At 37.5% G+C, this 27,506-nt stretch overlaps 2 protein-coding genes across 2 annotated transcripts in view; both read left to right on the top strand.

Moving 5' to 3' along the window:
• Positions 1 to 1,322: 1,322 nt before the first annotated feature.
• On the top strand, positions 1,323 to 4,729 carry PELO (pelota mRNA surveillance and ribosome rescue factor). Its single transcript, XM_042825984.1, has 2 exons — positions 1,323 to 2,269; positions 3,943 to 4,729. The coding sequence occupies exons 1-2, from the start codon at positions 1,544 to 1,546 to the stop codon at positions 4,372 to 4,374; spliced, it is 1,158 nt and encodes a 385-aa protein (XP_042681918.1). The 5' UTR covers positions 1,323 to 1,543; the 3' UTR covers positions 4,375 to 4,729.
• Positions 4,730 to 21,108: 16,379 nt separating this feature from the next.
• ITGA1 (integrin subunit alpha 1) overlaps positions 21,109 to 27,506 on the top strand; it is a 48,333-nt gene continuing 41,935 nt past the window's right edge. Inside the window, exons 1-5 of the mRNA XM_042825999.1 lie at positions 21,109 to 21,269; positions 24,031 to 24,143; positions 25,108 to 25,196; positions 25,287 to 25,401; positions 26,077 to 26,204. Of these exons, the coding sequence (XP_042681933.1) occupies positions 21,109 to 21,269; positions 24,031 to 24,143; positions 25,108 to 25,196; positions 25,287 to 25,401; positions 26,077 to 26,204 (606 nt within the window). The remainder of the gene's footprint in view (positions 21,270 to 24,030; positions 24,144 to 25,107; positions 25,197 to 25,286; positions 25,402 to 26,076; positions 26,205 to 27,506) is intronic.

The following is a 27,506-nucleotide window of genomic DNA, read 5'->3' as shown; positions in this document are numbered from 1 at the left end:
ACTGGGCCAGATATGAGTTCAGTGTCCTGTTCTAATCAGTGGCCAGTGCCAGATACTTTAGAGAAATTCCTATGATTTACATGAATAACAACATAATGGGAGATATGATTTTTGCTAACTCTAATCTTGTATCTCATTAAATCCTTCAGTCCAATTATTTTCCTTGTTAGGAATATTTTCTTAAGAAACTAAAGGAAACCAGAGAGTTGCTCTTAACCAGGAGGAAAGCAGCAAATTTAAAACTGTTAAGAGGATATCTCTTGCTTTTCAGTTATGGCTAAAGTATAGACATTCACCACTTACTTTATCTGCTCCAGTTGCCCTGATACACTTAGAAAGAAACATAACTTCTCTTTTATCAAATATTTTCACTTTTTTTTTTCATACAAAAACATCCTTTTAGTCTCCATTCTTCTCAGTTTTCCCTCATTCTTAATAAATTTGCAATGTTCCTTCTGAAAACAGCGTTCAGCACTATTTCAAAATTAGCAGAATTCGCACAACAGTATCAACAGTTGTTTGTATCATTTCTGCTTTGTTAAACTTGTCCAGGCCGCAAATTGAATTGGGAACATCAAAACATCAAGCTTTTTATGAATTATGGTTCTCAGAGCTATCTCATTTTGACTGCAGCCACCAGAAGATTCAGCATGGAGCTCAAGTTTTTGAGCATGTTTGAACATAAGTGAAGATAGGATGTATAAAGAAAGATAGTGCCAGTTCAACCAAAACCTTTAAGCTCTTTCTAAGAGTAAAGTCAAACTAACAGTTCAGGTTTTAGCATTACTTTGAACTGGTTTTCATTGCGGTCTGTAAACGTGATCTCTCTAGTCACCTCTTTTGTGCCTCAGATTTTAGATACCATTGCTGTTCGATGTGATTCTAAAGTATCACAGCGTTCTCTTATCACAGCAAGGAAATCAGCTATTTAGCTGTACTGTTCTCATCTCCATTATCCGTACCCATGACCTTCCACACGTACATGCCTGTAAAACTACTTAGTTGTCCCCCCCTCTCCCTGCCTCACAGCACGGAGCAGCACCAGGACAGCCCTCCTCCCGCCTCAGGCTTTCTGACAGACCGGAGCACTCGCAGCACGGGCGGGAGCCGCCCCCTGCTCTCCGGACGGGAGTGGCTGAACGCTGCCGCCGTTGCGCATGCGCCAGCTCCGAATGGTTGAGTTGGCGGCGCGCGGGAGACGTTGCGCATGCGTGCCATGCAATAGGACGGCCGTCCGCGCGCGTTCTACCGGCTCCCGACGGGCTTTGGAGCGTACTCTTGGGGAGGGCGGTGGCAGGCGCTGCGCATGCGCATGCTGTGAGGCGAGGTGGTGGCTCAGGGGCCTGGACGAGCCGCGTCGCCGCTGCTGCGAGGGGCCCGAATTTCGCCGCGGGGCCGCGTGCCGTCAGTTGTCAGGAGATAGGCCCCTGGCTGATCGGTCAGTAGCGAGTACGTCCCGCTCGGCCCCGCCGCTAAGCCTCCCGGGGCGGGCAGACCGGCTGGGCCGCTGTCGCCGCGGCTGAAGAGAGAAGGCGCCGGCAGGATGAAGCTGGTGAGGAAAGACCTGGAGAAGGATAATGCGGGGCAGGTGACTCTGATCCCCGAGGAGCCGGAGGACATGTGGCACACCTACAATCTGCTGCAGGTGGGTGACAGCTTGCGGGCCTCCACTATCCGCAAAGTGCAGACCGAGTCGTCCACGGGCAGCGTGGGCAGCAACCGCATCCGCACCACCCTCACCCTCTGTGTGGAGACCATCGACTTCGACTCGCAGGCCTGCCAGCTGCGGGTCAAAGGCACCAACATCCAGGAGAATGAGTACGTCAAGATGGGGGCCTACCACACCATCGAGCTGGAGCCCAACCGGCAGTTCACGCTGGCAAAGAAGCAGTGGGACAGCGTGGTGCTGGAGCGCATCGAGCAAGCGTGCGACCCAGCGTGGAGTGCTGATGTGGCAGCCGTGGTCATGCAGGAAGGCTTGGCTCACGTCTGCCTGGTTACCCCCAGCATGACCCTCACTCGTGCCAAGGTGGAAGTGAACATCCCCCGCAAACGGAAAGGAAACTGCAGCCAACATGACCGGGCCCTAGAGAGGTTTTATGAACAGGTGGTGCAGGCCATCCAGCGGCACATCAACTTTGAGGTGGTGAAGTGTGTCCTGGTGGCCAGCCCAGGCTTCGTTCGAGAGCAGTTCTGTGATTACATGTTCCAGCAGGCAGTCAAGACTGACAACAAACTTTTACTGGAGAACAGATCCAAGTTTTTACAGGTAAGGAGATGCATTGTCTTTAAAAAGTTTAAGAAGTGGGTTAAGAGCTGTTGTCTGCGCTAACAGAAAAGAAATGCAAGGAAGATGGGGAAATAATACCCTTACTGGAGAAAATAGTTTTCTACTACAGCATTGTAAGAGATGCTGTAATAGAAAGGCATATTGTCATGCCTCTCAAGTTACAAAGTAGTTATGCAACATTCAGAGATTTTTTTTTTCCTCGGGTAACTTCACACGGAATCACACACAGAATCACAGAAACAGTGGTGTCCAGTTTTGGGCCCCTTACTGCTAGAAAGACATTGAGGCCCTGGAGCAGTTCAAAGAAGGGCAGCAAAGCTGGTGAAGGGTATGGAGCACAGGCCTTATGTGGAGTAGCTGAAGGAGCTGGAATTGTTCAGTCTGGAGAAGAGGAGGCTCAGGGGAGACCTTATTGCTCTCTATAACCACCTGAAGGGAGGTTGTAGTGAGCTGGGGGTTGGCTCTTCTCTCATGTAACTGGTGATAGGACTGGAGGGAATGGCTTCAAGCTGGACCAGGGGAGATTTAGGACACTAGAAAATACTGCTGAAGAGTGGTCAGGCACTGGAATGGGCTGCCCAGAGAGGTGGTGGAGTCACCAACCTTGGAGGTGTTCAAGGATCATTTGGGTTTTGTGTTGAGGGGTATGGTTTAGTGAGAACTATTGTTGATTGGTGGTTGATGGTTGGGCTGGATGATCTTGTAGGTCATTTCCGACCTTGGTGATTGATTCTGTGATCCTGTAATCAGTATTAATGTTTTTTTCCTAGGGTAACTTAGCAGGAAATGTAGGAAATATTGGCTTTAAATACATATTTAATGCACAATTAAAAGTGAAATACAAATTGAAAAGCAGTTTAACTGTAGTGTTAATCAGCCATGCTGTACATGTAAACATGTAAATTTCATTGCATCTTTCTTAAGGTTTTTAAAGAGGAAGGGAAGTGGTGTGGGTTAGTTAATGTTGCTGTTAGATATAGATTGTGTGGACCATAATATTTCTTCATATTCTTGATTCTAGTGGTTGGAGTCTTTTGTTGTTGTTGTTTGTTTGTTTGTTTTTACCTTTCACTGAAATAGGCGAAGTCAGATTGAAGAAGTAAATTTTCCCTTTCATAAGGATTCTTGCAGGCCTAATCTGTACTTTCAGAATGGGGAGGGTCCTATTCTTAATGGTCATAAGGTTTGGTAGTCTTAAATTACACTAAGAAGTCTACTCTTGCACATACAGGAAAGTGATGATAATGTGTAAAAGCAAACATAGAAATATGCAGTTACACTGGACTTAATGCTTTTGTGCTGGATGTCTTGAGTCTTAAGAGGTCATCTTCTTCTTGTATGTTTTAAAATAAAGAGGATTAAGTTTTCTCAGTATTTTGAGATGCTCCTGCCTTAGGTAGGAGCTTGCTTATTCAGGAAAGTTTCTGAAGAAGAGAATCAATTTCTTTTTGTACACTTAAAATACAGTTTGTGGATTTAGGTTAAGCTTTGCATTGTAGGAGAAGAATTAAGAAAAGAGTTGTAGAGTTCAAGGAAGAGACAAGTTGGTTATTATCAAGATAAGTATGTATTGTGGAAGCTACTTGTGGTTGGCTGATCAAGAGAATTGAATGTTGTAATAAAGAAAGAATCTCTGATTTTGTTTACTCCAGGTGCATTCATCATCAGGACATAAGTACGCACTGAAGGAGGCACTTTGTGACCCAGCTGTAACTAGCCGTCTCTCTGACACTAAGGCTGCTGGTGAGGTCAAAGCCTTAGATGACTTCTATAAAATGTTGCAGCATGAGCCTGACCGGGCTTTTTATGGCCTAAAACACGTGGAAAAGGCCAATGAAGCCATGGCCATTGATACTTTGTTGATCAGTGATGAGCTCTTCCGGCACCAGGATGTGGCTACACGTGCCCGATATGTTAAATTGGTAGATAGTGTACGGGAGAACATGGGCACAGTGCGCATTTTCTCCAGCCTTCATGTGTCTGGGGAGCAGCTTGGCCAGCTAACAGGGGTAGCAGCTATCCTGCGCTTCCCTGTTGCTGAGCTCTCTGACCAGGAGGATGAGTCTAGCTCTGAAGAGGATTGACAACAGTGGCTTCATTTCACAGTATCCCTTCCAACTGACATCAAAATGACATTAAAAGTCTTCCCTTCCAAAATACTGTGTGCAGATTTACCCTGATATGTCACTTATGTTTTTGATAGTATTTCTTATACTATGTGTTTCTTCTCCCCACACAAATTGATGTCTATTCTATGGTGAAGATGATTGAAATGCTGAGATTTAGAGCTGACTGGCTTTGCAAGTTACACCCTGGATCTCCAGCAGTACCAGAAACAGATCTCAGTCCCCAAAGCTGCTTATTCTTCATGTTAAGGCAGACTGTCAGCTTAATGTTCTGGAATGTGTACAAAAAGATAATAAACTATGAAGCAGAAAACTGTGTCAGACTCTTTATTTTAGCTCAAATGTGTGGAAACAGTATTACAAATTGAAAATCCGTCGTGTAAGACAGCCAAACTATACTTGGTCTTCTTAGGAACTCATTACCCATAAACTATTCTTGGTCTTCTTAGGAACTCATTAACCATATCCTAAAAAGAAAGGTTGAGAAATGGGATCATCTATTAGAGGCTTTCTGTGAAATGTTTGAAGCGATCTTTCTGAAACTTGACTAATTAGGGTAACAGTTTTCTCTTTAATGTGGCAGTAGATGCCTGACAGATTGTGAAGCTCAATGTGTCTGTTTCAGTAGTCTTTCCAAATGCTCTTCGGGAAATTGTTTGAGGGGATTTGGGAGGAGGTAGACAGGATAGTTGTCAAGGGATGTGTGTTACCACTGTGTTCTGATGAATTAGCACTGAAACTAATTAGTACCCAGTTCTAAGCAGCCACATGAATATATGAGTAAGGCTTAAAGAACCAGGTCTCTAGTCTTTATTAGAATTTTTTTTACAACAAGCAATAGAGGTAATTTCATAATCTGTTACCTGTTTAAAAACATATGCATTATAATGTGGAGATAAAAATTACAGACTTATAAGTAGAATTTTAGCTTAAGACAGTGACAACAGTAAAAATAAAGTTACTTCTCCAATTACTTGATTTGTTCAGTGAAAGCCACAATGAGTCTGATTTCTTCAGTTGAGCAATGAGATCTTAGGGTGAAGAACCACAAACTGCTTTCAGATTCTGATGTGCATACGCATGTGAAATTGACCGTAGCATATTGTTTGTTCAGTTTAAACCAGTGTGTGGTGATGAAGGTGGTGAGAGTAAATAAGCATTCCTTGTTTAAATGTCGCAGTGGAGGAGGGAACTGGAGACTGACTAAAAATAAATTTCATTTGGAAAAACCACAGAACAAATAACAAAAACCTGAAAGTTTTATGCTAGATCAAATAGAAAAAGAAAGTAACGGTGCTCTCGGTGCTGACTTGAGCCAGCTCTGTGAGTTTGATATTAAGTATTGCTAAGTCACATAAACCGAAACAGCAGCCTTAATTTGTTGGTAGGAAGTTGTACTGAATTGGAAGCCCTCAGATGTGAAAAGACAAGCTATCGAATGGTTTGGTATTTTTACAGACCAGACCAAATTTAAGACAGTTATTCCATTTTTTAAAAGGAAATTGTGGAGAATTTCTACTGTAAACTTTTGTAAGAAAGTTACAATGGCAGTTTTTTTAAGTCTGTGTCTCCTATGTTACGGTAGCATGCACAAAGGAGAAGCAAGCAGGCAAGCATTTGGAAAAAAAAAAAAAAAAAATCATAGTGATTCTTTTTTATTATTATTATTTTTGCAATTAAAATAACAATTCTACACAGAATTTGAAAGTTATAAATATTTTTTCTTTCTCTAGCTACTGCTATCATGTCATTAACTCTCTAAAAGAAGTACAAATCCAGTTGTCCGAAGTATGGAAGGGTGGCATTTTTTGTTTTGTAAGCATTTTTGTAGTAAAATAAATATGCATGCACTTTGTAGACAACTGCATCCTGTTTCAGGAAACAGCTTAATGGCATAGTTTTGAAAGTAGGCTATATTCAGTCATGCAGATGCTTAACCTGGCACAGTTCCAGGGACGTTAATATATTTTAAAATTGTAATTATTTTAAATAGCTGGAAAGCCTATATTGACAAAGATTTTTGTTTGGCAAACACCTTAAGGTCTGTGTCTAGATAACACACAGAACTTGCATGTTATCTGCAAATCAGAGGAAAAATTTTTTCCCATTCTGTTAGCACTTACTCAAGTCTTCTGAACTAGATATGCATGAAATAAAACCAGTCCGCAATGTGGAAGTTGGCTTTTTTACCATTATTTATTAATTTCAGTAGTATGTAAGTGGGTTTTGTATTGTGTTGTGAGATAAATCTTTGAGCAAGTAGCTTGTTTTATCTTCCAGTTTTTCAATTTTCAAAATAAATGATTACACATTGCAGAACTGTTAATACTCACTGTCTTTGTTGGGAAGAAAGCTTTAAAATATATCATGAAATTGTCTTGATAATAAATCTGTTTATTTACTTCATAGACTTAACTCTTGCAAACTAACTGAGATCAGACCCCAATTTATTAATTCTGTCACCTTTGGCATTTTCATCCATTTGTTATTATATCATAGGATAAAGTCTGTTTCATAATATGTTGCCATCATAGAAAGACCAAAATAATCCTGCTAGTTATTAAGTTAAATAAAAGATAAGTATTTATTGAAATTACACCCCATTGAATAGTATTTGGCCTGGGGAAGTTTTCTTTCTTATGTGTTCACTGCTGCACACTCTTTGAGCTAAGAACTGGTTACAAATGAGCTTATGACCATTCTCTCATTGCTCTCATTATAACAGAGCCAAGTAGCTCTTCAGCTGAATTTGTGATGTAACTTCATTGATGCTTTTAAGGACATGCAATAATCTGGGGTAATTTTCATCATTTTGTATCATTTTTGCAAATGTTAAGTAGCCCTGATCATAATAACTTTAAGCATTTAATTCATATTCTCAGCTGCTGTCACTTGTTTGCATTTGTTTATGAAAGTGTATCATAGCTTCCTTCTCTGACTTACATATAAATTGAGCTTCTTTAATTGCTGTCCAGATGCTGCATCACCCATCCAAAAAACATGCTACGTTTTATAAAGATGAGGTGGGAATATAAATGGGATTGTGTGTATGTGTTTATTTGTTGGTTTTTTTTAGGGTTGTTTTATTTTGTTTTGGCAGATTACATTTCTTATTTCACCGGAGAAAAATTTTCCAAAGATGTTCGTTCTGTTGTTTTATATGAAGCTATGTTTGTCCAGTGTGTGGTCTATTTCTTCTACAGATGATCAAAGAAAGCAGTTTTAACAACATGAAACTACAATTAGAGTGTTAGCAAATAAGAATCCTTGTTACAATTCAGAATTTGAATTCCTTCAAATTGTATTAAGAAGAAATTAAGGAATTTCTTCAGAAATCTAATTTCTTCCTTCTTAAATACAGCAAAGTTTCAGACTTTGTTTTTTTCTCATTCTCTGATGCTTTTATGTTTCCCTTTTACAAGATGCAGTTAAAATTTTTATTTTGAAATGAAGGCATTAAAATGCTGAGCTGGGTGCTGTTGAGGTGGCTCAGATTCATAACTATTAATATTTCTTCTGCCATAAACTGTGCTAATATGGAGAATGACAGAGCTGTGGGTGTTCTGTTCCATTTCAGTTCCTGTAAAATGCCTGCAAGTTATTAAAAAGTTAAATGTTAGGACAAGGACTTCAATGCTTTGGGATTTAGGATTTTTCTGTTTGCTTTAAGGTGATGGGAATAAAGTAAAAATGAAGTCGTTGCAGTAGTTGATTTTGCTGTGTCTTTGGTATTTTAATAGCCACAGCCTGGATTTAGAGACTACTGTGTTTATTGTAGGAGAATATTTTGCAAACTTACTGTACTGCTAGTGTAGAGTTAAGAAAATGCCTACTCTTTTGGATCTTGTGGTTTTTGTTACAGTTCTTAATTCAGGCTCTGACATGGGTCAAGCCTGGGCTATTTCAGTAGAGGAAAGAGTAAACATTGACTGTGTAGCTTCTTGTGACAGTTGCCCTAAGAACTGCTTAATAAGCACAAAACTTAGTCTTACCACATTTTTTATACTTGACTCATGTAGGGCATTGACTTTGATTTGTGAATAACTGCTTTCGCGATCCAGAATACAAAGTTTAGTGCATATTCTCTGTAAGCTTATGAACTTGTCTTTACTAGAAATGTAGTACAGTTTTCATCAAAAATTGTCATCTTTTAACCTAAAATGGAGTGTGATGGAAAGTTCTCTGAAACGATACTTGATTGTTGTTTTTTGAAAATAATCAGTGTCTCCTGGGAAATGCAACATGAAGCAGGACTTTCAAACACTGCCAGCATTTTCAGACTTTTCTGCAGGAGTCTCTAATTTATTGCCTCCTGTTTGTGAAATGCTATATTCATAGCTAATGTAATTACTTTCATATTGCTTTATTAGTTACTCGAAGTCAAATTAGAAATGATCAAGAATTCTCTGGCAAAGTAGCTTTTCCATTAGAGAATGTTAATTGCTTGAAACTAGTCCTTCTTTTCAGGAATGTGCATACAGGACTCTATGGAATTTTTTTTCCTCTGGTCCAGAATGCAATTCCTACTCAAAGACAAGCCTAGAATAGCGAGGAAAGAGTCCAGGGGTTAAGGAGTAATAGAGAATGGAAGGTATGAGGCTTAAGATCCTTTTCTGATAAGTTGTTGGTCTAGGCTAAAAGTTCTCCCTGTTTTGTAAACACCTCTGCAAAGCACTTGTTCCATATACTGCAGAAGTGTTCCACACTGACTCGGGTGCTGAATCTCTTGGCATGTAGGAGATGATCTTTAGGTTTTTGATCTTGATAGGAAAGAAAACTGATTTAAAGCTGGGACTGTACCTGCATAACATACTGCAACCAGAGTCTCTGCGATTCAGCAAATAGTCCTGAATACAGGTTGGTGTTAAAAAAAAAAAAAAAAAAAAAAAGAACGTATTCAAAGAACATATTGATGATTCTTGAGATCCTTTCCAACCCAAGCCATTCTGTGAGTCTATCTTCATGACAAAGCTAATGACTCTTAGCTCATCGTCGTGTTTTGTAGCTGAAACTGTGACTTTACCACAAAGACTTGATCCTTATCTACAGATCTCAAAATTTCAGTTAGAGTTGCTAGGTAACAAATGCTGCATTTAGAATGTCTGATAGTTGATTATCAACTGCTCACTAATGTTTCCTTCAAAGGCTTCTGAAGTTTTGAAACCTGCAACAGGTTCTGCTGAAGATAATTATCTTTTTCACTGACCCGAGTGTTCAGCCGGGGACCTCAAATATTTAATAGTGGTATAAGTATTCAGATTTGTGCGTTTGGGAAATTTACTGATTACACTGTTTGTCATTTATCTTACTCAGATAGTTGCTATGAAAACACTTCCATCCCTTTTGTAAAGATGAGCACTTTATCCCTGTATAATTTATTCCTCTCCTGAATCAAAATTGATGTATTGCTATAGTGTAGGTAAGAGGGGAGGAGCTTAAACAGATTTTTTTTTTTTTTCCATACATGTTACTGTGGGAGCATCTGCTGTCAGACAGAGCTGCCAAACCTGGGGCAGCAGCAGCTTGCTTCACTGTCAGATGGTACTTCAGGCAGTTGTGGTAGAAGGCAGAAAAGGAGCAGTTGCATCTTGAGGGAATGTTCCCAAATTCCAGAGCAGTGAGGAAGAATGGAAAGTTACAATATAATAGAAAGTATGAGATGCTGTGTTGAATATGAATTTTCATCCTTGAAAGCAGGAGCAGTAGAATGTTAGAAATATCTGTAGTTTCTTCCAAATGAATTTTTCTATTCTAAGACACCAGCTAACATGGTTAATCTTGTATCCAAAGAAGAGGAGTCTTAAGCCTGGGACTAGGAATTGTGATACTGGGAGCTCAAGAGAACTTGCTAATCCTTTCATTATGTAGTCAGTACAATTTCTGATGGGATGGCTAGACAAGTATCATATGTGGTGTGACAAATACAAAAGCAGTATTTCTTGTTTTGTGAAAGACAAAGGCATTCAGCATGGTCTGTAGTCAATTTTTAATGAAAAAATATCAACGTAATTGAAATAAACGTTCCAGAGTTTCTGAGGATGAATGTATTGAGAAGAAGCAGCTAGAAAAAGTCAGAAGTTACCATATTGAAAGGTGTTTTTATTATATATTTCTACTTATGTTTCAATGGAAGCACTGTTTTTTATTAAGCTGACAATTACATTAAGTTGGCCAAAGTGCAAGGCTTTATGCTTTTTCACTTAAATCTCAGACATCAGTTATTACAAATGTAATAATAGGCAGTCATTTAGTTGCCTAGTCAAGCATACAAACCTCTTGATAAAGAGATTTATGATTGCGTAAGCGATTGCAAGCTGTCCACATGTTTCATGCAAATCTTCCTGCATGATCCTGTACTATTTCTATTTTCACACAGAAATCCTATTAAGATTTCAGAAATAACAAAATAAACGATGACAATATATACTGACAACAGTAAGTGTAACCTTTCCAAACTTTGAAGATATGCTTAGACCGTATAGGTTGTAAAGTTTTTAAAAGTCTTTTCAAGCAGGGCACAATTGAAACTTACTGAAAAAATCTTTAGAGCTTTGTACAAACATATTTTGAAATCAAATGTTTTCAGTTTTATTTCTAGAACGCTTTTAAAACTGCCTGGTTCTCTATCTTAAGTACTCTTATTTTGACAAAAGAACAAGCAAGAAGTAAATATGTGTCAGAGAGCAGAAAATTTCTATTACTGGAACATAAGAAGATTGGAATAACCTTTCAGACAGAATAATGGGAGCAAAAGGTCTCTAACGTGGACCTTGTTAAGAGAGATTGTTATAGAGATTGTGAGCAATAGATTGGACGCAGTAGTGCAATATCCTATGCTCTGTATAGAAGCAGAGTGCTTGCTGCTGTTGTTTTAGTGGCATTTTGAGTTGCCCTGTTTATATGACTACAATACTTAGAATGTACATTTGTGCCACATCTGTGACTTTTTACAATACTGGCCTCTTGTCAGGATTGAGGGAGCAGGAGGAATTGTTTCTCAAGCCATGGCTAAGCTGATGGTTTGAAGATGCTTGTATTAGGTACCTGATAGGGGTTTAATGCGCACTTGCCTGTCTATCTGTCAGTTCAGTGCCTTCCAGTAACTCTAATGATTTCTTTAAAATAATGTTTGAGCATTTTGTTTGTAAATAGACATGAGGCTTATTTCATTGATCTTTAAATATTTTTCCTTCAGAAACAATGAACGCCCTCAAGACTCTGAGCTGAGACATTAACAATTGATCCTCTTTATCTCTAGACAGTTTAGAAATGCCTGTGGTATATGAAGGCAACAGTAGTATCCAAAGAGCAGTAGACCAAAGACTCATGACCAGGCCAGTGGTCACAGCCCCAGACTGCCAGAGTTCAAGGATCACTTGTACCATGCATAGCAAGTACTTGAACAAGTGCTTGGAAAACTGTGCTACTGAAGTAGGTGGCACTAGGTTCTTTTTCTTTTGTAGGGGGTCTTTTTTCAACCCTTGCAGTTCTTGTTGGCTTCAGAAACCAATTCATTCTTAAATATCACCAGAACCAGAGTATCTGACTTTATCTTTACAAACTTCTATTTACCCTGGACAAGTGGCATTTACACAAGAAAATAAAATTTCCTCACTGTTAAGGTCTGATGGTATTTGGATGAAGTTGATGAAGATGTTTCAAAGAAAGAATAAAAGGTACTCTCTGGAGCTCCTGTAGAGCCTGAATACCTTTTTCTGAACAGGGCAGAGCTGGACAGATATCTTAAAATGAGATTTATTTCATGTGTTGTGGGTAGGAAACATAAGTTATGAGCTCCAGTAAGGCATGTAGACAGCTCTCTCTTATCATGACTTTTAGATGCAGTTTGTTTTCTTCCCTCTAGGGTCCAGCTTTAATTTTTTTGGAAGGGACACAAACCTTCCTCTTAAAATCTCTGAATGGCTAATTCTAAATTTCCCTGATTTGTTTCTTGATCAGTAAGAAAGAACATTTGCAGTAGAAATTCTGTGACACTTTCAGCTGGCTTCCTAATAAAATCCCTGCGACAACAGAACAGCAAAAGAGGTGGTGATGTACTTCATGCTACTAGACTGTCTTATTTTTAAAAGTAGCAGAAATGACTTATGAGGCACTTATTATTCATCAAGTTTTCACAATGTTGCTACTCAATATTATTAATCCATGGCTTTTGGATAATTTCTTAAAATTTTAATTGAATGAGGTATAGTGACTACAAATATATAACACAGAACGTAATAATATTGTTCTTCGTAAATGTTACTGCTGTTTTAAAAATTGTTTTATAGCTTTTGTTTCAGTGGTGAGATACAGATGCAAAGTTGACCTTTTTACTTCATCAGATTTTTTTTTTTTTTTGCAAGCCCTGCATGCCACTTTCTGAAATGCTAGTACATTACAGAAGTACTTACAGAAGTTTAGTTTTCATCAGTTGCTTGTAAATGATGTTCACCTCAGAAATAAACTGGAGGTTAGCTACCAACATATAAAATAATGAGTCTGTAAAAGTTTCTATGATTGTCCTAAATCATGCAGAGGGTAAAGCTGCTTCAGTAAGGTGAATAAAAGTTCATAACAGCAGTTTATGAATCAGCCTGTGCAGCACCAGTCGTTTTTGTGGTGGTTCCATGCAATTACAAAAGCAGACTTTAGAACAGTGAACAAGCCTTTGTTTTGGTGATATTCAGTTTTTCTCTAGGGTATTGTGTCTTTCATGACAGGCAGGTGGTGGTGGTTTCTTTGGCCATTTCTACATTAGGAAATAATTTATGATCATGGATGGTTGGACTTAAAGACTACTGTGGTCATTTGCTTGGATTTCTCAGTTAAAATTAAAAATTTGCAAACAGAAAACACCGATTCATATTTTTTAAACTACACAGTGCGAGGGAAGATTTCTTATTTAGATAGGATAAGAAGTCATACAGTCTTTGGTTTAACTTCCCTTTCACCAATGAGCAGTAGTAAGTTTTGAACAAAAGAACCTGACTAGGATATTTACCTTTGTAAAAGTGTTTTCTCTATTAGGCTGCTATGGTATTAACCTGTGCAGTTTAAATGGAGTTCAGCATTTTAAAAATCAACTTGCTTTTCATTTTGCTACTGCAACTTATAGTTAGCTGCCCTTGATTCAGCAACATTGTCTGAAAAAATGATGTGAAAGTCCTTTTGCTAAGAACTCTTAGCAAACTCTTAGTTTTCAGGTCTCCGCTAAAGTAAATATTTTGAACAGGGAAACGTGGAATTATTATTTTTAAGCAGTAATAACATAGGAAAATGGAGCGACTAAGTGGTTCTGTCTGCTAAAAAATGATACAAATGAAGAAAATGAGTGTTACAGAATCACAGAATGGCCAGGGTTGGAAGGGACCTCAAGGATCATGAATCTCCAACCCCCTGCCACATGCAGGGCAACCAACCTCCACATTTAATGCTAAACCAGGCTGCCCAGGGCCCCATCCAACCTGGCCTTGAACACCTCCAAGGACGGGGCATCCACAACCTCTCTGGGCAGCCTGTTCCAGTACCTCACCACTCTCTGGGTAAAGAATTTCCCCCGATGTCCGACCTAAATCTCCCCTCCCTCAACTTAAAACCATTTCCCCTTATCCTGCACATATCAACCCTTTCAAAGAGTTGATTCCCCTTCTGTTTGTAGGCTCCCTTTAGGTACTGAAAGGCTGCAATGAGGTCACCCCACAGCCTTCTTTTCTCCAGGCTGAACAAGCCCAGGTCCCTCAGCCTGTCTTCATAGGGGAGGTGCTCCAGTCCCCTGATCATCTTCATGGCCCTCCTCTGGACCCTCTCCAACAGCTTCCTGTCTTTTTTGTACTGGGGGCTCCACACTTGGATGCAGTATTCCAGATGGGGCCTCACAAGAGCAGAGTAGAGGGGGACAATCACCTCCCTGTCCCTGCTGGCCACCCCTCTCTTGATGGACTTCTAGGTGTTTTAGGTATACCAACGAAAATTACCATGGGTGGCTTACTATCAGAAATATAAGGAAAGGTATTCCTTCTCTACCTATTAAATGTAGTTTGCAAGTTGTTTTTCTTTCTTTCTTTCTTTCTTTTTTTTTTCTCTTTTATTATACACATCTGAGATTAACTCTGAGGTGTGTATGTCCCCACCTGGATGGTGGATTCATAAGCTTAGAAATATGGACAATGATATTTGACATTTGAACATTAACAGGTAGTAATTTACTCCAACTCAGTGCTTTGTCTTCCTTGACCGTACAGTAAACTGTATACTAGTACACTGGATTATGAAAGATATTGAGCATGTTGCAGTTAAGTCATCACTCTATCAAAATAAACTGTTTTTGAGTGGAGGATAGTCATAATGCTTGCACTTGAACACCTATTAACACCTCTGACTTGGAATTTCTGATAATGTATCTGGGGTCTTTCATCTGAGCTTCAACTCTGATGTGTTGTAAAGTACTTCTCTGATTCAAAAATGTGTGTAAACTAGCTGATAATTAACAGTAAGGGAGTAGTCCTGTGTCAAGTTGGGCATACCATTTCTTGAAGTAGTTGTTGCACAGTCCCAGTTGTTGCAACATCTTCAGACTGAGTCATAAGCATAATGTTGGGGAATCTGTTACTTGAAGTGATTTTTTTGATTATATAAGGCTAGAAAAGGAGCACTAAGCACTAAGGAGCTCCTTGTTTGAGTAGAAAAAAATTGAGTTTGCTTCCTCCTGCCGAACATGTTACAGAAGTTAATATCATTAGAAATCTGGAAAGAATATTTAGAAATATTTAGAAATTATTTAGCATGATAATAATAATAATAAGGCTCTGGATACTCAAAAGCTGCATCCTTGTATAGAAGGAAGTGTAAGATTGTTATTTAATCTACGTGGGCTTTTCATTTAGCATAACAGAAACAAAATTTACTGGAAATAAGCCTATTAGCAGTCCAGTTAACAATATGAAGTCAGGTGAAAAATCACTCAGGATTTAATGTTTGCTAAGGATTTTAGCATGTGTTTCCTGAAGCAACAACTGTACCTGACTTCTTGTACTGGTCTCAATGAGGCTACACAGAGGCTTATTTACGGGCAGCAGGACATCAGCTGGCAAAACTGAGATCCAGTGTAACTAGGCACATAGGAAACTCATAGAAAATTAATTGAAACATCATATTTGATCCTTCCTATCAATGCAGAGAAATCTTGCATTGAAGAAAATGTACAGATTGTTAGTAGTTTTAGAGCGTTGTGAGGAACATGTTTTAGTGTTTTTGTGTTTTTTGTTTTTTGTTTTTTGTTTTTTGTTTTTTGTTTTTTTAGGATAACAAATCCTTGTTTATTCAGTTAACTTTTTTGCACAAAATTAATATTTTGCTCCTTTTTAAACTTCCGATTTTCATTCCAGAAAACAATATGCATGACCTTTTAACCTTGCTTTTGTCTGAAATTTGAATTAATTGCAAATAATTATAAATATCTTCAATCTAAAAAAAAAAATTCAGTAAATAGGTAGATAGTTGTTAAGAAGCAGTTGTGGTGGGAAGAATGGTCTTTAACAACAGAGAAGAATGTGGCTAGAGGCAGACACAAGGACTTCAGGTTCTTGAACATTGTTAAGTATTAATGGAGCAAGTACACCCAAAAGATGGCCTGAACATCACTGAAGATGAGCTCAAACATTTTCTGGGAATAATTTGCCTTTCAGCAAACTGCTGAATTTTCTAAGCCTGTATACATTTGTACATGTCTAGGAGCTGACCTCACACTTTTTTGTAAGTGACTGCATATTTTTAAGACTTTTTCTCCCTTCTGTGAGAAACTGCAAAATGCTAAGAAATGTTCCAGTGAGAGGCATGATTTTAAATGTTCCAAACTTTGGACAAAATGGTTTTATTCTGATGGCTGCTGAGTGGAGCAGATATTCTTGGTTTCTGCTATTATGTGTACAGAAGTTTTAACTGTTGCATTGAGTTACTCATTTGGAATCACATTACAAAGCTTCGATTCATTATATTTTCAGGCTTGACACCACATTATAAAGCTATTTTCCAGTACTAGTTATTCAGTACAAAAGCTGGCAGAGGAAGCTTTATTTAATGAGTTTGAAATTTGGCTTTGAAAAGCAAGTAGCTACTGAACCTGGAACCATTTCCAAACATGCACTTCTATGTCTTTTTTGGATATTTATCTACATTTAATGATAAGTCTTTTTTAATAATACGGGCTCACTCCAGAAAGTAAGTCTTTTCCTTTTCAAAGGTTAAAGATTAAAGAAAAAAGCTGGAGGCAAAATTAAACAAAGGTTCCTTTGTAGCCCTGAAAAATAAATAGCTCAATTTAAGCTCCACTGAAAAATTTCCAGGAGTTAAACTTTTCTCCATTCTTTTTTTCTTAATCTACAGCTTTATTTGAAATACAACGATAGTTAGTCAGCCAGAGCTGAATGCAGTGCAGGCTCCTACCACAGCCTCTGTGGCCTTCAGCATGAAGACAAAGCACTTTGGCCTTCCAGCACACAGATGGCGATTTTACCACACAAGCATGTTTTCTTCCAATTGGGATCTCAGTAACTGACTCTCTATTTCATAATTTGTGTATAGTGCTGCAGTGACATTATTACACGTAAAGTAAAAGGTAAAATGAAGATTCTCCCCTTCAGTGCACCTGTAAATAATCTACTTTTGTATGCTAGACGTCATGTTACAAATACCACTTTTTTTTAATGTTTGCAAGCAAATGCATGTTTAATCTTCCCTTTCTACCAGTCAGAGGCAGTCTAATTGTGAAGAATGATATTATTTTCTGTTGTTTTCATGTTATGCTTTTGTGGGAGTCCAAGGCAATATTCCCAATCCTGCTCCCCTGACTAATTGTCATGCATCCTAGCTTTAGAAGCTTGGTCATCCTTCCTAATGTCACTTAGGTTTCATTACAATTTTATCAAACACACTGTTCCACATTGCACTCTTATATTGCATACAGATCATTTAAAATACCGTTTTAATATCACTACAAGACACCAAAGCAGTATTTTCTTTTTTTCTGGGTTTTATTTTATACTTTTATTTTTTTTTTTCCTAAGTCTATAAAATATTTTAGTGTTATTTTAATTTTTCATTTTAAGCTTCTCTTTTACTGCCAAGGAAGGACGCAGACTGTTCTTCTCCTACAGGCTTTCCTTTTTTGGACTTTCCCACTATTTTCTAGTTGTGCATACTTTCATAAGACATTTCTGCTTTTTCTTTCATGGCTGCATTCAGACTTGCTTTATTTAAATCTCTCCTAGCAAATTACAGAGGAATTAATAAGGGCTTTTAAAATGCTGTAGCACAAAGTGTTTGACTTCCTGGGTGATTCTGACGAAATTCTGATGTAGAGAAGTGGTGTGCAGCCAACATGGTAAGCTCTGCTGAATGTAATGTACAAACTTGTCCTTTCCAAGAATAACCTCTGATTATAGAGGGTGCAATTGTTATTAGCTACAGACCATACAGAGACAAAATATCCAAACTGAAGATGCTCTCTTCTCTCAGTTCAGTTACTTTCCATGGTGTCATTTATTGTGAGTGATTTGAGGTGATGTTTTTTTTCAGCAGTCAAGAGCCAGGTGTCAAAGTTTGTGCTGCCATTCTGGTTATGTTTACTTTCAACTATTCTGAGAAAATGTGGGTGCCTCTTCTGCAATTCTTTGTCTGCAGAGGCTAGAGATCCAGACAATAAGCACACAGACAAGTACCAGGAAAATCTATTTTAAGCATTTTTGTCTAGTTTAACACAACAATCAGGCAGACAGCATGAAAGTCTGGTTAAAACTTCTGTTAAGTATAACAGAAGGAAGGAAAAATCTTATTAGTGGCTACTGGACAAGTATGAGCTACTACTCTAGGTTTGCAGTACTTTATTACAATAATATTTGGTTTGTTGTCTTGGTGACTGAGTGTTAACCTTTCATGCATAGGTACAGACTGTACTCAACTATGAATACCATGTGCACTAGCAAGTTTTTGTACTCTTCAAATCAGCAGTGAGAGGGTCCTTGTCCCAGTTCTTCAGCAGTTTCTCATTTATTATAAAATGAGAACATAGAAGCTTAAACTTCAGTTTTATCCTTTGATAAACATTTATATTATGCGTCCCTGATCTGTACTTTGACCTACCTTCTTAGTCATTCTGTTAACACATCACAGAATCATTCAAAATCTTAATTTACCTACAGTGATTGTGACTATGTATGTAGCCAAGCACCGTATGCCTCAAAAAAGTGCAAGTTTTGTTGTTGTTTTTTTTTTTTCTTATTATTCCATGTAGCTTTCAAGATTCTCTCCAACATCACTGTAGTTTTTGTTTTTTCACTGGCTTCTGCCAGTACTCTTTTTACTTTTCCAGCATCGGTTTCCTTGAACCAGGTGAGAATGCATACAACTTAGAGAGAAACTGCGAATCTGGAAGAATACAAGCTGAATACTGTTATATGTATACTTGCTTATATAGTGCTTATAAAGCATCATTTTCACAGTCTCAATTTCAGTTTTTTACTGAACTGTGAATTGCCAATTTTTTATAACATACTGAAAGAAATGAAAGAAAACTTGAAAACCATTAAAGTGAAGTTGTTCTTAGTTTTCTTAGTTGGCAGTGTAACACTGATCACTGCTAACTCCGCTTTTCAGTTTGCCATCTGCACGCTTTTACATTTATTCAGTACGATCATGATATATTGTGATCAACATGGAAGCCACAGGAGGTTGTGTTGTGTGTTTGCATAGTAAAATAGCCCAGACAATGTATCATAAAATCAAACTTCTGAACATCTGATTTCTAGCTAAACTGAAGGTGGAAGTTGGGGAAAATGAAAGCCTTACTGGATCAAATCAAGTCTTTATATAGCATTTGATCTTCAAGAGTAAATGGAAGTTGATACACAGAGAAAATATAGCTGCTCCTCCTGTGTGGTCTTCCACTCTTTTAATCTACATTTTCTGAATCAGCTGCACCTCCTATATGGTTTGTAAATTATGGTTTTATGTTTTATTAACCTAGTTATCCATTGAATATATGCTATTTAGCATACAAAACATAGTTTGTCAACAAGATCTACAGGCCCGTTCCCTGCTCTGTGGTGTGTCCTCGTTTTTACTTCTGATCAGTCTAACCCCTCCTAGCAACTTCTAATTTTTCTAACTCTACTTCTTACAAGCTATTATTATTTGTGGTTCTGAATTGACCTCTCTCAGAATTAGGAGGCTTTGGGGAGGTAGTAGCAAATGATAGAAGACAAAAAGAAAATGTCAACTTTGTTGTTTAGCATTTCACATTTTCAGGATTCGTTATATTGGAATCTAGAAAAGAATATATATTCTTTAAAATTAAAAATGTTTGAGTGGATCACATCTCAGATTCTGAAAACTTCAGGGACCAAGTGTATAATGAATACGCTGTAAAAATCTCAATAGCTTTCTGAGCTATATTGTTGTGAAGAAACAATGAATGAAGTGAATGTTGTGTGATAGACATTGCATAGGCAATCTCATTGGAACTGTTCAATTGTGTAAGAGATAAATTGGGAATCTATGTTATGATGTTCTCATCGTACTCATTACGTCAAAAAATAATAGCAATTATTTATTCTCAAAATGCTATTAAAAACATTTAAGACAATGACAATTCACTACTTTTTTTAAGGGATATTTTATTGATTTAGTTACGTTTTGATTACCAAGAGAGAGGGAGAAAAATATCCTTTGCACATAAAGAGAAATAGCAACATTTTTAAAAATTATACTTAAACAATTAGTAAAGGCAGAAGATGCATGAATTACTTTTCTTGCAAATTTTTTCCCATCATACTGTCACCCATTATTTTTTTTCCCTATTGCTTATAATTAATCTTTTCAGAAGAATAAAACTAAGATTTGCTTTAGTATGTTCCCTATTTTGTATTTCCTGACTCTGACTGGAGGAAATAAAGATGAAATAACACAAACTTTTCCTTTTTCTGCTGTTCAGTGAAACTGGAAATACCTACTATGTGATAAATAGTCTTTTTGTGATATTTTACTGCAGTAAGCAGGAAATAAAATGCTGAGAGAGACAGATTAGTATTGACCATTTGGAAACTTAATTATAGTAACAAGCTTTCTATGAGAACATCATCATCTCAGTAATGAGTAACAGAAGTATTTTAGTAACTGGTCATTATTTGAATGGTTTGACAGGCAGCAAACATTATGAATTTTGATTTTTTAATTAACTGTTAAATTTCAGCAAATGATCATAAAATGCTTATTTCAGATAAAAGTTCTATATAACTGTTTTGTTCAACTAATCTTAATGCTTTATAAATTTGACTAAGTTTTGGTTCTTCTGTATTAAAGGCACCACTCTGCAGATGAATCAATGATTTAAAATTGACTTTAGCATAGCAAGGGTAGAAGAAATTACTGCTAGAATTTCAGAACATAGAAAAGTGAAAAAACCTTATTTTTGTGTATGTGTGGGAATGTTGACTAGTAATTCAGTAATTTTGACTTTTCAAAATAACATATAGGTTTTGGCTGCAGAAGTCCATCTCTAAATATAGCTGTGTATGTATGTCTGAGAAAGTACATTTTAAGTCTCTTGCTAGCTATGGTAAGCATGCTTAAAATGCCGTTTTCAACCCTTGTCATTTACCCTCAGTAACTGAACCTTGTTATCTAAAAGTCTTGGTTTTCATGCATATTGCTACTTTTTTTTTTTTTTTTTTTTTTTTAGCTTTCATTCACCTCATTGGTGCATCCAATGTTGATGTGAAAAATGCAATGACTTTCAGTGGGTCTCTTGAAGACATGTTTGGGTACACTGTTCAACAGTATGAAAATGAGGAAGGAAAATGGTAAGTTGATTTTTTTCTTAAGTTTAAACTCCGAATTATCAGATATTCAGTGACTAAAGTTCTATACTGTGTTTCTAAATATGCCCAATATTTAAGCAGGATCGCTTTCTGTCAGTCTTCATCAGATTTCTTAAACTGATGAACCGCCATAGAGACGCATGCAAAGTTTGGGTGAAAAAAATCAAAGTCAAAATTTATATTTTCGTGATTTCCTCAAAGACAGAAATGAGTTCATAAATTGGGTAAATTCTCTCCATGCTAGAGCTGAGCTTTATGTTCTGCCCGAGCCCTCTTTTCTCCATTTACCATTCTCCGTATTACCAAATAATTGTTCATCTTTTCCAATATTAACGTATCATGAGTGAAATTGCTCCTGCTGCACCTAACCTGTTTTACATATCTTTTCCTGAAGTGTTCTGTCAGTCATTATCTGAGCTGAGTTTCTGGTGTCTGTGGTGAGAAGGTTTCTCTGTCAAAACGCTTAGTAATACAATTCCTAGCTTCTCTTTTGGAGGCCTAATTGTATCTCTCAGTTGGTAATATATTGTCATCTGGGACTTGGCGCTGCCTTCTTCACCTGCCGTTTCCTTTTATAATTCTCCTGAATTATAAATTTGATTTTGGTGTGCTTACCATTATCATTACTTGTCAGTCTTTTGATAAGTAGTTTATGCTCTCACCTCGTAAGAACTAACATCACAAGCAAATCATGGGGTTGGAGGACTGAAATAGCAATTGAATGGTGAAAGGTTTGGGAACCCTGAGGTCTGCATCGTTGTTAGCTGATTTCTCTCTTTTTCCACAAGCTTTGCCAGCAATCTGACATTCTTGATAAACCCCAGGGACTCCTGCTGGCAGCCTGGGATGAAGGACATGTGGCTGCTTGACAGCCACGCTGCTCCGCGGTGCCTCAGTGGATCCTTTCTTCAGGCACCAGGCCCGCTCGGTGTCTGAGTCTGCACAGCATGGGAAGTGCTCACTGAAATGAAATCGCAAAGCCTGCTTTTGAAAGTGCTAGGTCTTGGCTGTCTTTGTTGCAGGATGTTTAAATACCAATCTGCATTCAGATAATGAAAGAAAGATAAATAATGACCTTTTTTGAGCTAATTTAGACTTCTAGGAAATGGCGTCCATTCTAGGAGCAGGTATTTTGTACAGTAACATTGCCGATGACTGTCCTGAAACCTTATACATGCAAAAACTATATGAACCAGAAGTTACTACTCTCCCATTGGCTGAAGGAAGACCACAGTCTAAGCCAATGAGTGTCAACATCTGTGAACATTAAACTCCCAAGTTGCTGTTAAGTTTTCAAGCTTTCAGCTTCCTGCAGTGTAACAACATACTGAGCAAGAAAGCTGCAGGCTGTTAGTTTAAATATAAAAAGCTTTTGTGGTGCTTTGTCAAGTGCTATAACTCTACCTAAATATCCCAGGTAGAGTTTTTCAACGGAAACACGTGTTCTTAAAACCAGCTTGCACTTGTTTCTCAAAGAAAAAGTAGTCCACTGGGCCAACAGATAAAGTGGCTTTTCAAACCACTTAATTCACAAGACTCTTCTTTTTTTTTTTTTTTTTCTGAAAAAAAGCACAATATGTGGTCATAGTCCTACTGAGATTGATCACCTCTTGTGCGATGTCAAGCGTACTCAGCTTTTCTGCAGTTAAATGGAAGTCAGAGATGCACTAGAGGTTGTTGTGCATGCTTCTAAGTTTTGGTGTATGCTGTGATGTTCTTTTTTCAGCTTGAAAGATCAGTCAGATATAATATGTGCTCAGACCATTTGATTTGCTTTAAAATATTAAAAAATCGTACTGGATCACAATAAGCTCTTTCAGTATATTCATTTGGAAGCTGGATGGTGTACTGGGTTTAAATTCTCCTTTCAGCTTCTTTTTAAAATCCTTAGACAACATCTTACCTGTATTCTGTAGTTGGTTCATATATCTTCTGCCTGGAATCATTAATCTATGATCAAAGGCAAAATTAGTTCTCACAGTAACTATTCATAATCACCTAAGTGTCCAGGAGCAAATCTTACATAACTATTACTCTTAATGGCAGGGTTTCTGTTTCCATCATGTGCTATGATTCCATTTTAACTTGAATTCTTCCTTCCACTTAATGGAGTCAGCCATTCACCGGGTAGCGAGGCTGACAAAGATGTGAGAACAAAAACAGCAGCCATCTCTAAAAAGCATTTTCTGCTGAAACACTGAATCTAGGAGTGAATGTTAATTTTTAGTGCTTACAAAATATTATGCAAGAATAGAGATTTTTGATCATATAATTTTTTTTTTTTTTAATTGCATAGAATAAAAGCCATCTATAATGTATTTTGAACTGCTGACTCACATTCTGCTTGGTGTTTGAGAGCCTCCCCTTTTGAATTCGATCCCTGCTCAGCAGTGACATTTGAAATTTTTCTCCTAAAATATATTAACAATCAAGAATGACACAAATAAAACATATTTTTCCTTCCATACTGCTCACAGTGTTTTTCGAAAATCCACCCACTGATACTATTTAAATATATATTTGGTATATAGGAATATTTCCTTTCCATGTTCCTTTTTAAAGAAGAAACAGAAGAGCTTCATTTAATGTGTCTGAATGAGCAATATTAGACACTTTTCTTATTTTCCATTCTACATTCTTTGTGAAGAGCTTGCTGCAGGTATGTTCTGTCTGTAAATTTTATTTGCCAATTCTCATGCATTTAGTGGAAGACGAAATTTCAGATAACATATTTAATTTGCAGGGTACTTATTGGTTCTCCATTAGTTGGCCAACCTGAGAAAAGAACAGGAGATGTGTACAAGTGCCCTGTAGGAAGGGACAACCAATCCCCCTGCATAAAGCTGAATTTACCAGGTATGAAAACAAATGAAGCTGATATGTGGAGGTTTGAATTTTAAGAGATTTTTATTTAAGAAATAAGTGTTAAAGTTATTTCTATTGAGAAAATTTACTTCTGACTTCAGAAGTAAATGTGAAGGAAGTTCTGTTTGTAATGTCAAAAACATTTTTATTTTAAAGCTCCTCATTGCCCTTTGGAAAACATGCTTGTACTTGTAGAATGGGCATTGGCTGTGTTATCCAAATATTGTTATGACTGGCACTGATTGACTGTGGTTTGGAAATTCTGGCAGAAAGACCAAGGATCATAGATTCATAGGCCACCCTTTCCAAAGCTCCCTGGAGCCAATGAGAGCCTTCCTATTGCCTATTCAGTAAGATTTTGATAATCACATAACTACCAAGAGCCAAACTGAAGTACCTAAATAAGGTGCAGGTAAATATTCATCTGTTTCTTTGTCTAGTGTCAAGAGATACTCACTGCAGACAGAAAGAGGTTTCCCCTTGATATGAATTCTCCTAAATATGCCAGTCACCCTATTTTTTTCATTCTTTTCCCTTGAAAATCTTAATGTCAGTAATGTAAAAAAAAATCAAAAAGTTGCAAACATAGAAGCTATAATTCATGTATAGCAAGACAAGGAAAAAAAAAAAAAGAATGTGTTCTATTTGACAAAACTGTGTGAACAATAATGTTTTGCTTTTATAGTGCTGTTATTTTTACTTTATTATTTTTGTAGTTAAAGAAAACTATTTGAGACAGCAACGCAGACAAATTTTCTGGGATAAAAGCCAGTCTCAATTTTTTTTCTTGTTCATTGGAACTGAAAGAGGAGGATGAAGGGGTGCTAAAATATTTGATAGAATCAGTGTCATTCTGTGTTTTATTTTAGAAGCTGGAAGCCCTATGGTAGCAGATATATACTTTAACATTTTGTTTCCACATTCTCAAATACTTAACATTTTAATCTATTTATAGATGCTACTTCAGTGCCTAACGTCATGGAAGTAAAAGAAAACATGACTCTTGGAACAACCTTAGTCACTAACCCGAAAGGAGGCTTTCTGGTAAGGAAGAACTTTTTGCCAATTTCGAGAGAAGTCTGTGTTTTCCTTAGGTACCATACCAAATATTTCACCCTTTTTCATCTTTTAAAGGCATGTGGACCGCTCTATGCTTATAAATGTGGGCGTTTGCATTACACAACTGGAGTCTGCTCCAATGTCAGCTCCACTTTTGAAACTGTGAAAGCAATTGCTCCATCTGTACAAGGTATGCATGCCACAGGAATTCTCTTGTGTGTCTGAAAATACAAAGTGCCAAACAAGATGAATGTATACACACAGGCATACCAAAAAGTACAAACTCCTTTCCTTAGCTAGTAGCATTACCAAGTTAAGTAAATGTTTTCATTGCCAGTATATAACCTAAATTCTTTCTAATTTTGGAGTTTATCTTCATATAAACAATTATTAGAGGGCTATGTAACATCCAAACACAATTGCTAAAAATAGTTGCTTATGTTTTTTACTTAAGGCCAAAAGGCTCTTGTTAAACAATGACAGCATGTTGTTAAAACTTAATTCAAACCCAATTTAGTAATATAAAAATCTTAAAGGCCTGGTACCTTGGAATATCAGAGAGGAATTGGTATTTAATAAGGCATGCTCACCAGTAAATATTCCAGTTATGTGATCTAATCCCATTCTTAAACATCAGTTTGCAAGTGAGTGGTTTGCTGTTCAAAGGAATACCAAACCACATAAACTACCATAGAAAAGTTGTTGAATGACAATTTGCATCAAGCACGTCAGCTCAGACCCGTTATAGAGGGATATATGTTTATTAGTACATCATAAAAGTAATTATTATAATCATAATAGTTAGCTGCAATTATATATTTGAACCTTATTTAAATCAGTTACTACGTGGCCATCTGTGTTGCAGAGTGTAAAACCCAGTTGGACATCGTCATAGTCCTTGATGGGTCCAATAGCATTTATCCATGGGAGAGTGTCACAGCCTTCCTTAACAGTCTTCTGAGAAACATGGATATAGGTCCTCAGCAAACACAGGTAAAGTAATAGACATTTTATTGTTGTTTAACTTGCAGGGCAAAGAAAAAAATCACAGGAAATTAAATAAGAGCACTGTCTATGGAAATCTTTGTAATTATAACACCATACTGTAATAGAGTGCAAGAACAAAGCAGCTGAAAACTACTACTGAGTCTGTCTATGCTGCTGAGTGGTGATGTCAGGGAGGCTCTCTCTTCTCCAGCTATTAAGTCTGCTTGAAGAGACCAATTTTCTAACTGAGTGGCAGAAGTTAAGTGTCTTAAGTAAGGCAGTCTGAGCTTTGTCCTTTCCTGCTCCCTTCCTTTTCACAGTTGCTTCTTGTCTTTATAGCACAAAGGACATTACTGCTCCTCTAAGACAGACATTCGTAGTTCAGACTCTTGATTGTAAGATTTCTGGAGCGGTGTTCAAAATTTTGTTCTGTGGAGCACCAAGCATATAAATTTGAAATGACAATAGCAAATGGCTTTAAAGCTGCATTTCTTTAATGGCAGAAACTTCTTTTCCTCCTAAAAAGGCCCAAATTCCCTGCTGCAGTAAATCAGAGCAGTTTCATCAGAAGCTACAACCAATTATCACAGTTCAGGGCGTGATATGTTTCACAGAGTTTTCAATAGAGTATGCAAACAGCAATTTGACCATAAAATGAGGAAGGGGCCAACATTTTAACATAGAAAGTTTGTTTGACAAGAACCTCCTGTCACTTGACCCTCTCTCTCCTCCCAAAGTAAAGGATTTTTTATGATCCTTTATGTTATTTGATGTGCTATAGGCCAAAAATCTTTTTGCTACTTCTCATTAGCTCCTGCAGATGTAAAGGATACAACTGTCCACAAAGAATATCTCCGTCATTTTCCAAGTTAATAGGGTTAACATCCAAGTCCCCTATTGGCTGTGCTGAATGCAAGCTGGTAAATTGTTATGTATAAACTGTCACCTTCACAACTGTGTCCTCTTATTTTATACATGCCACTTTCCTAGATAGTGTGAGGAAGAGGGAAAAACACTGTCAGATGTAACAGAAGGAAAAAAAAAAAAGTGCTCTTGGTCCTTAAAGTGGTGATTGCTCAAGTACACATAGTATCTTGGGAAAATACTTAAAGATCAATGGCTGCATGAAAGTCATTACTTCTTGTGCCCAAAGGGCTTCATGGGAAGAGTATGTAGGGCAATGAATGATACTGCACCCTCCCCCTATTCCTCACTCTGAGATTCTGAATTTTTTTACATTGCCACACCTCTTTTACTTGATTTTGGATTCCTGCTTTGTCCTGCACAAAAGGTCTTCTTGCTGATCTC

The sequence above is a fragment of the Centrocercus urophasianus genome, unplaced genomic scaffold, assembly GCF_019232065.1.
Source record: "Centrocercus urophasianus isolate 14NV4802_14NV808 unplaced genomic scaffold, USGS_Curo_1.0 seq_25, whole genome shotgun sequence".
Lineage (NCBI taxonomy): Eukaryota > Metazoa > Chordata > Aves > Galliformes > Phasianidae > Centrocercus > Centrocercus urophasianus.
The sequence above is the reverse complement of the archived record's forward strand: the minus strand, read 5'-3'. Positions and strand labels throughout refer to the sequence as shown.

What these genes read in the sequence shown, in the direction of transcription:
- PELO (XM_042825984.1), top strand. Translation starts at nt 1,544, where the DNA reads ATGAAGCTGGTGAGGAAAGACCTGGAGAAGGATAATGCGGGGCAGGTG. An exon ending in ACAGATCCAAGTTTTTACAG is followed by an intron (nt 2,270 to 3,942) that starts GTAAGGAGATGC and finishes TGTTTACTCCAG; the next exon opens with GTGCATTCATCATCAGGACA.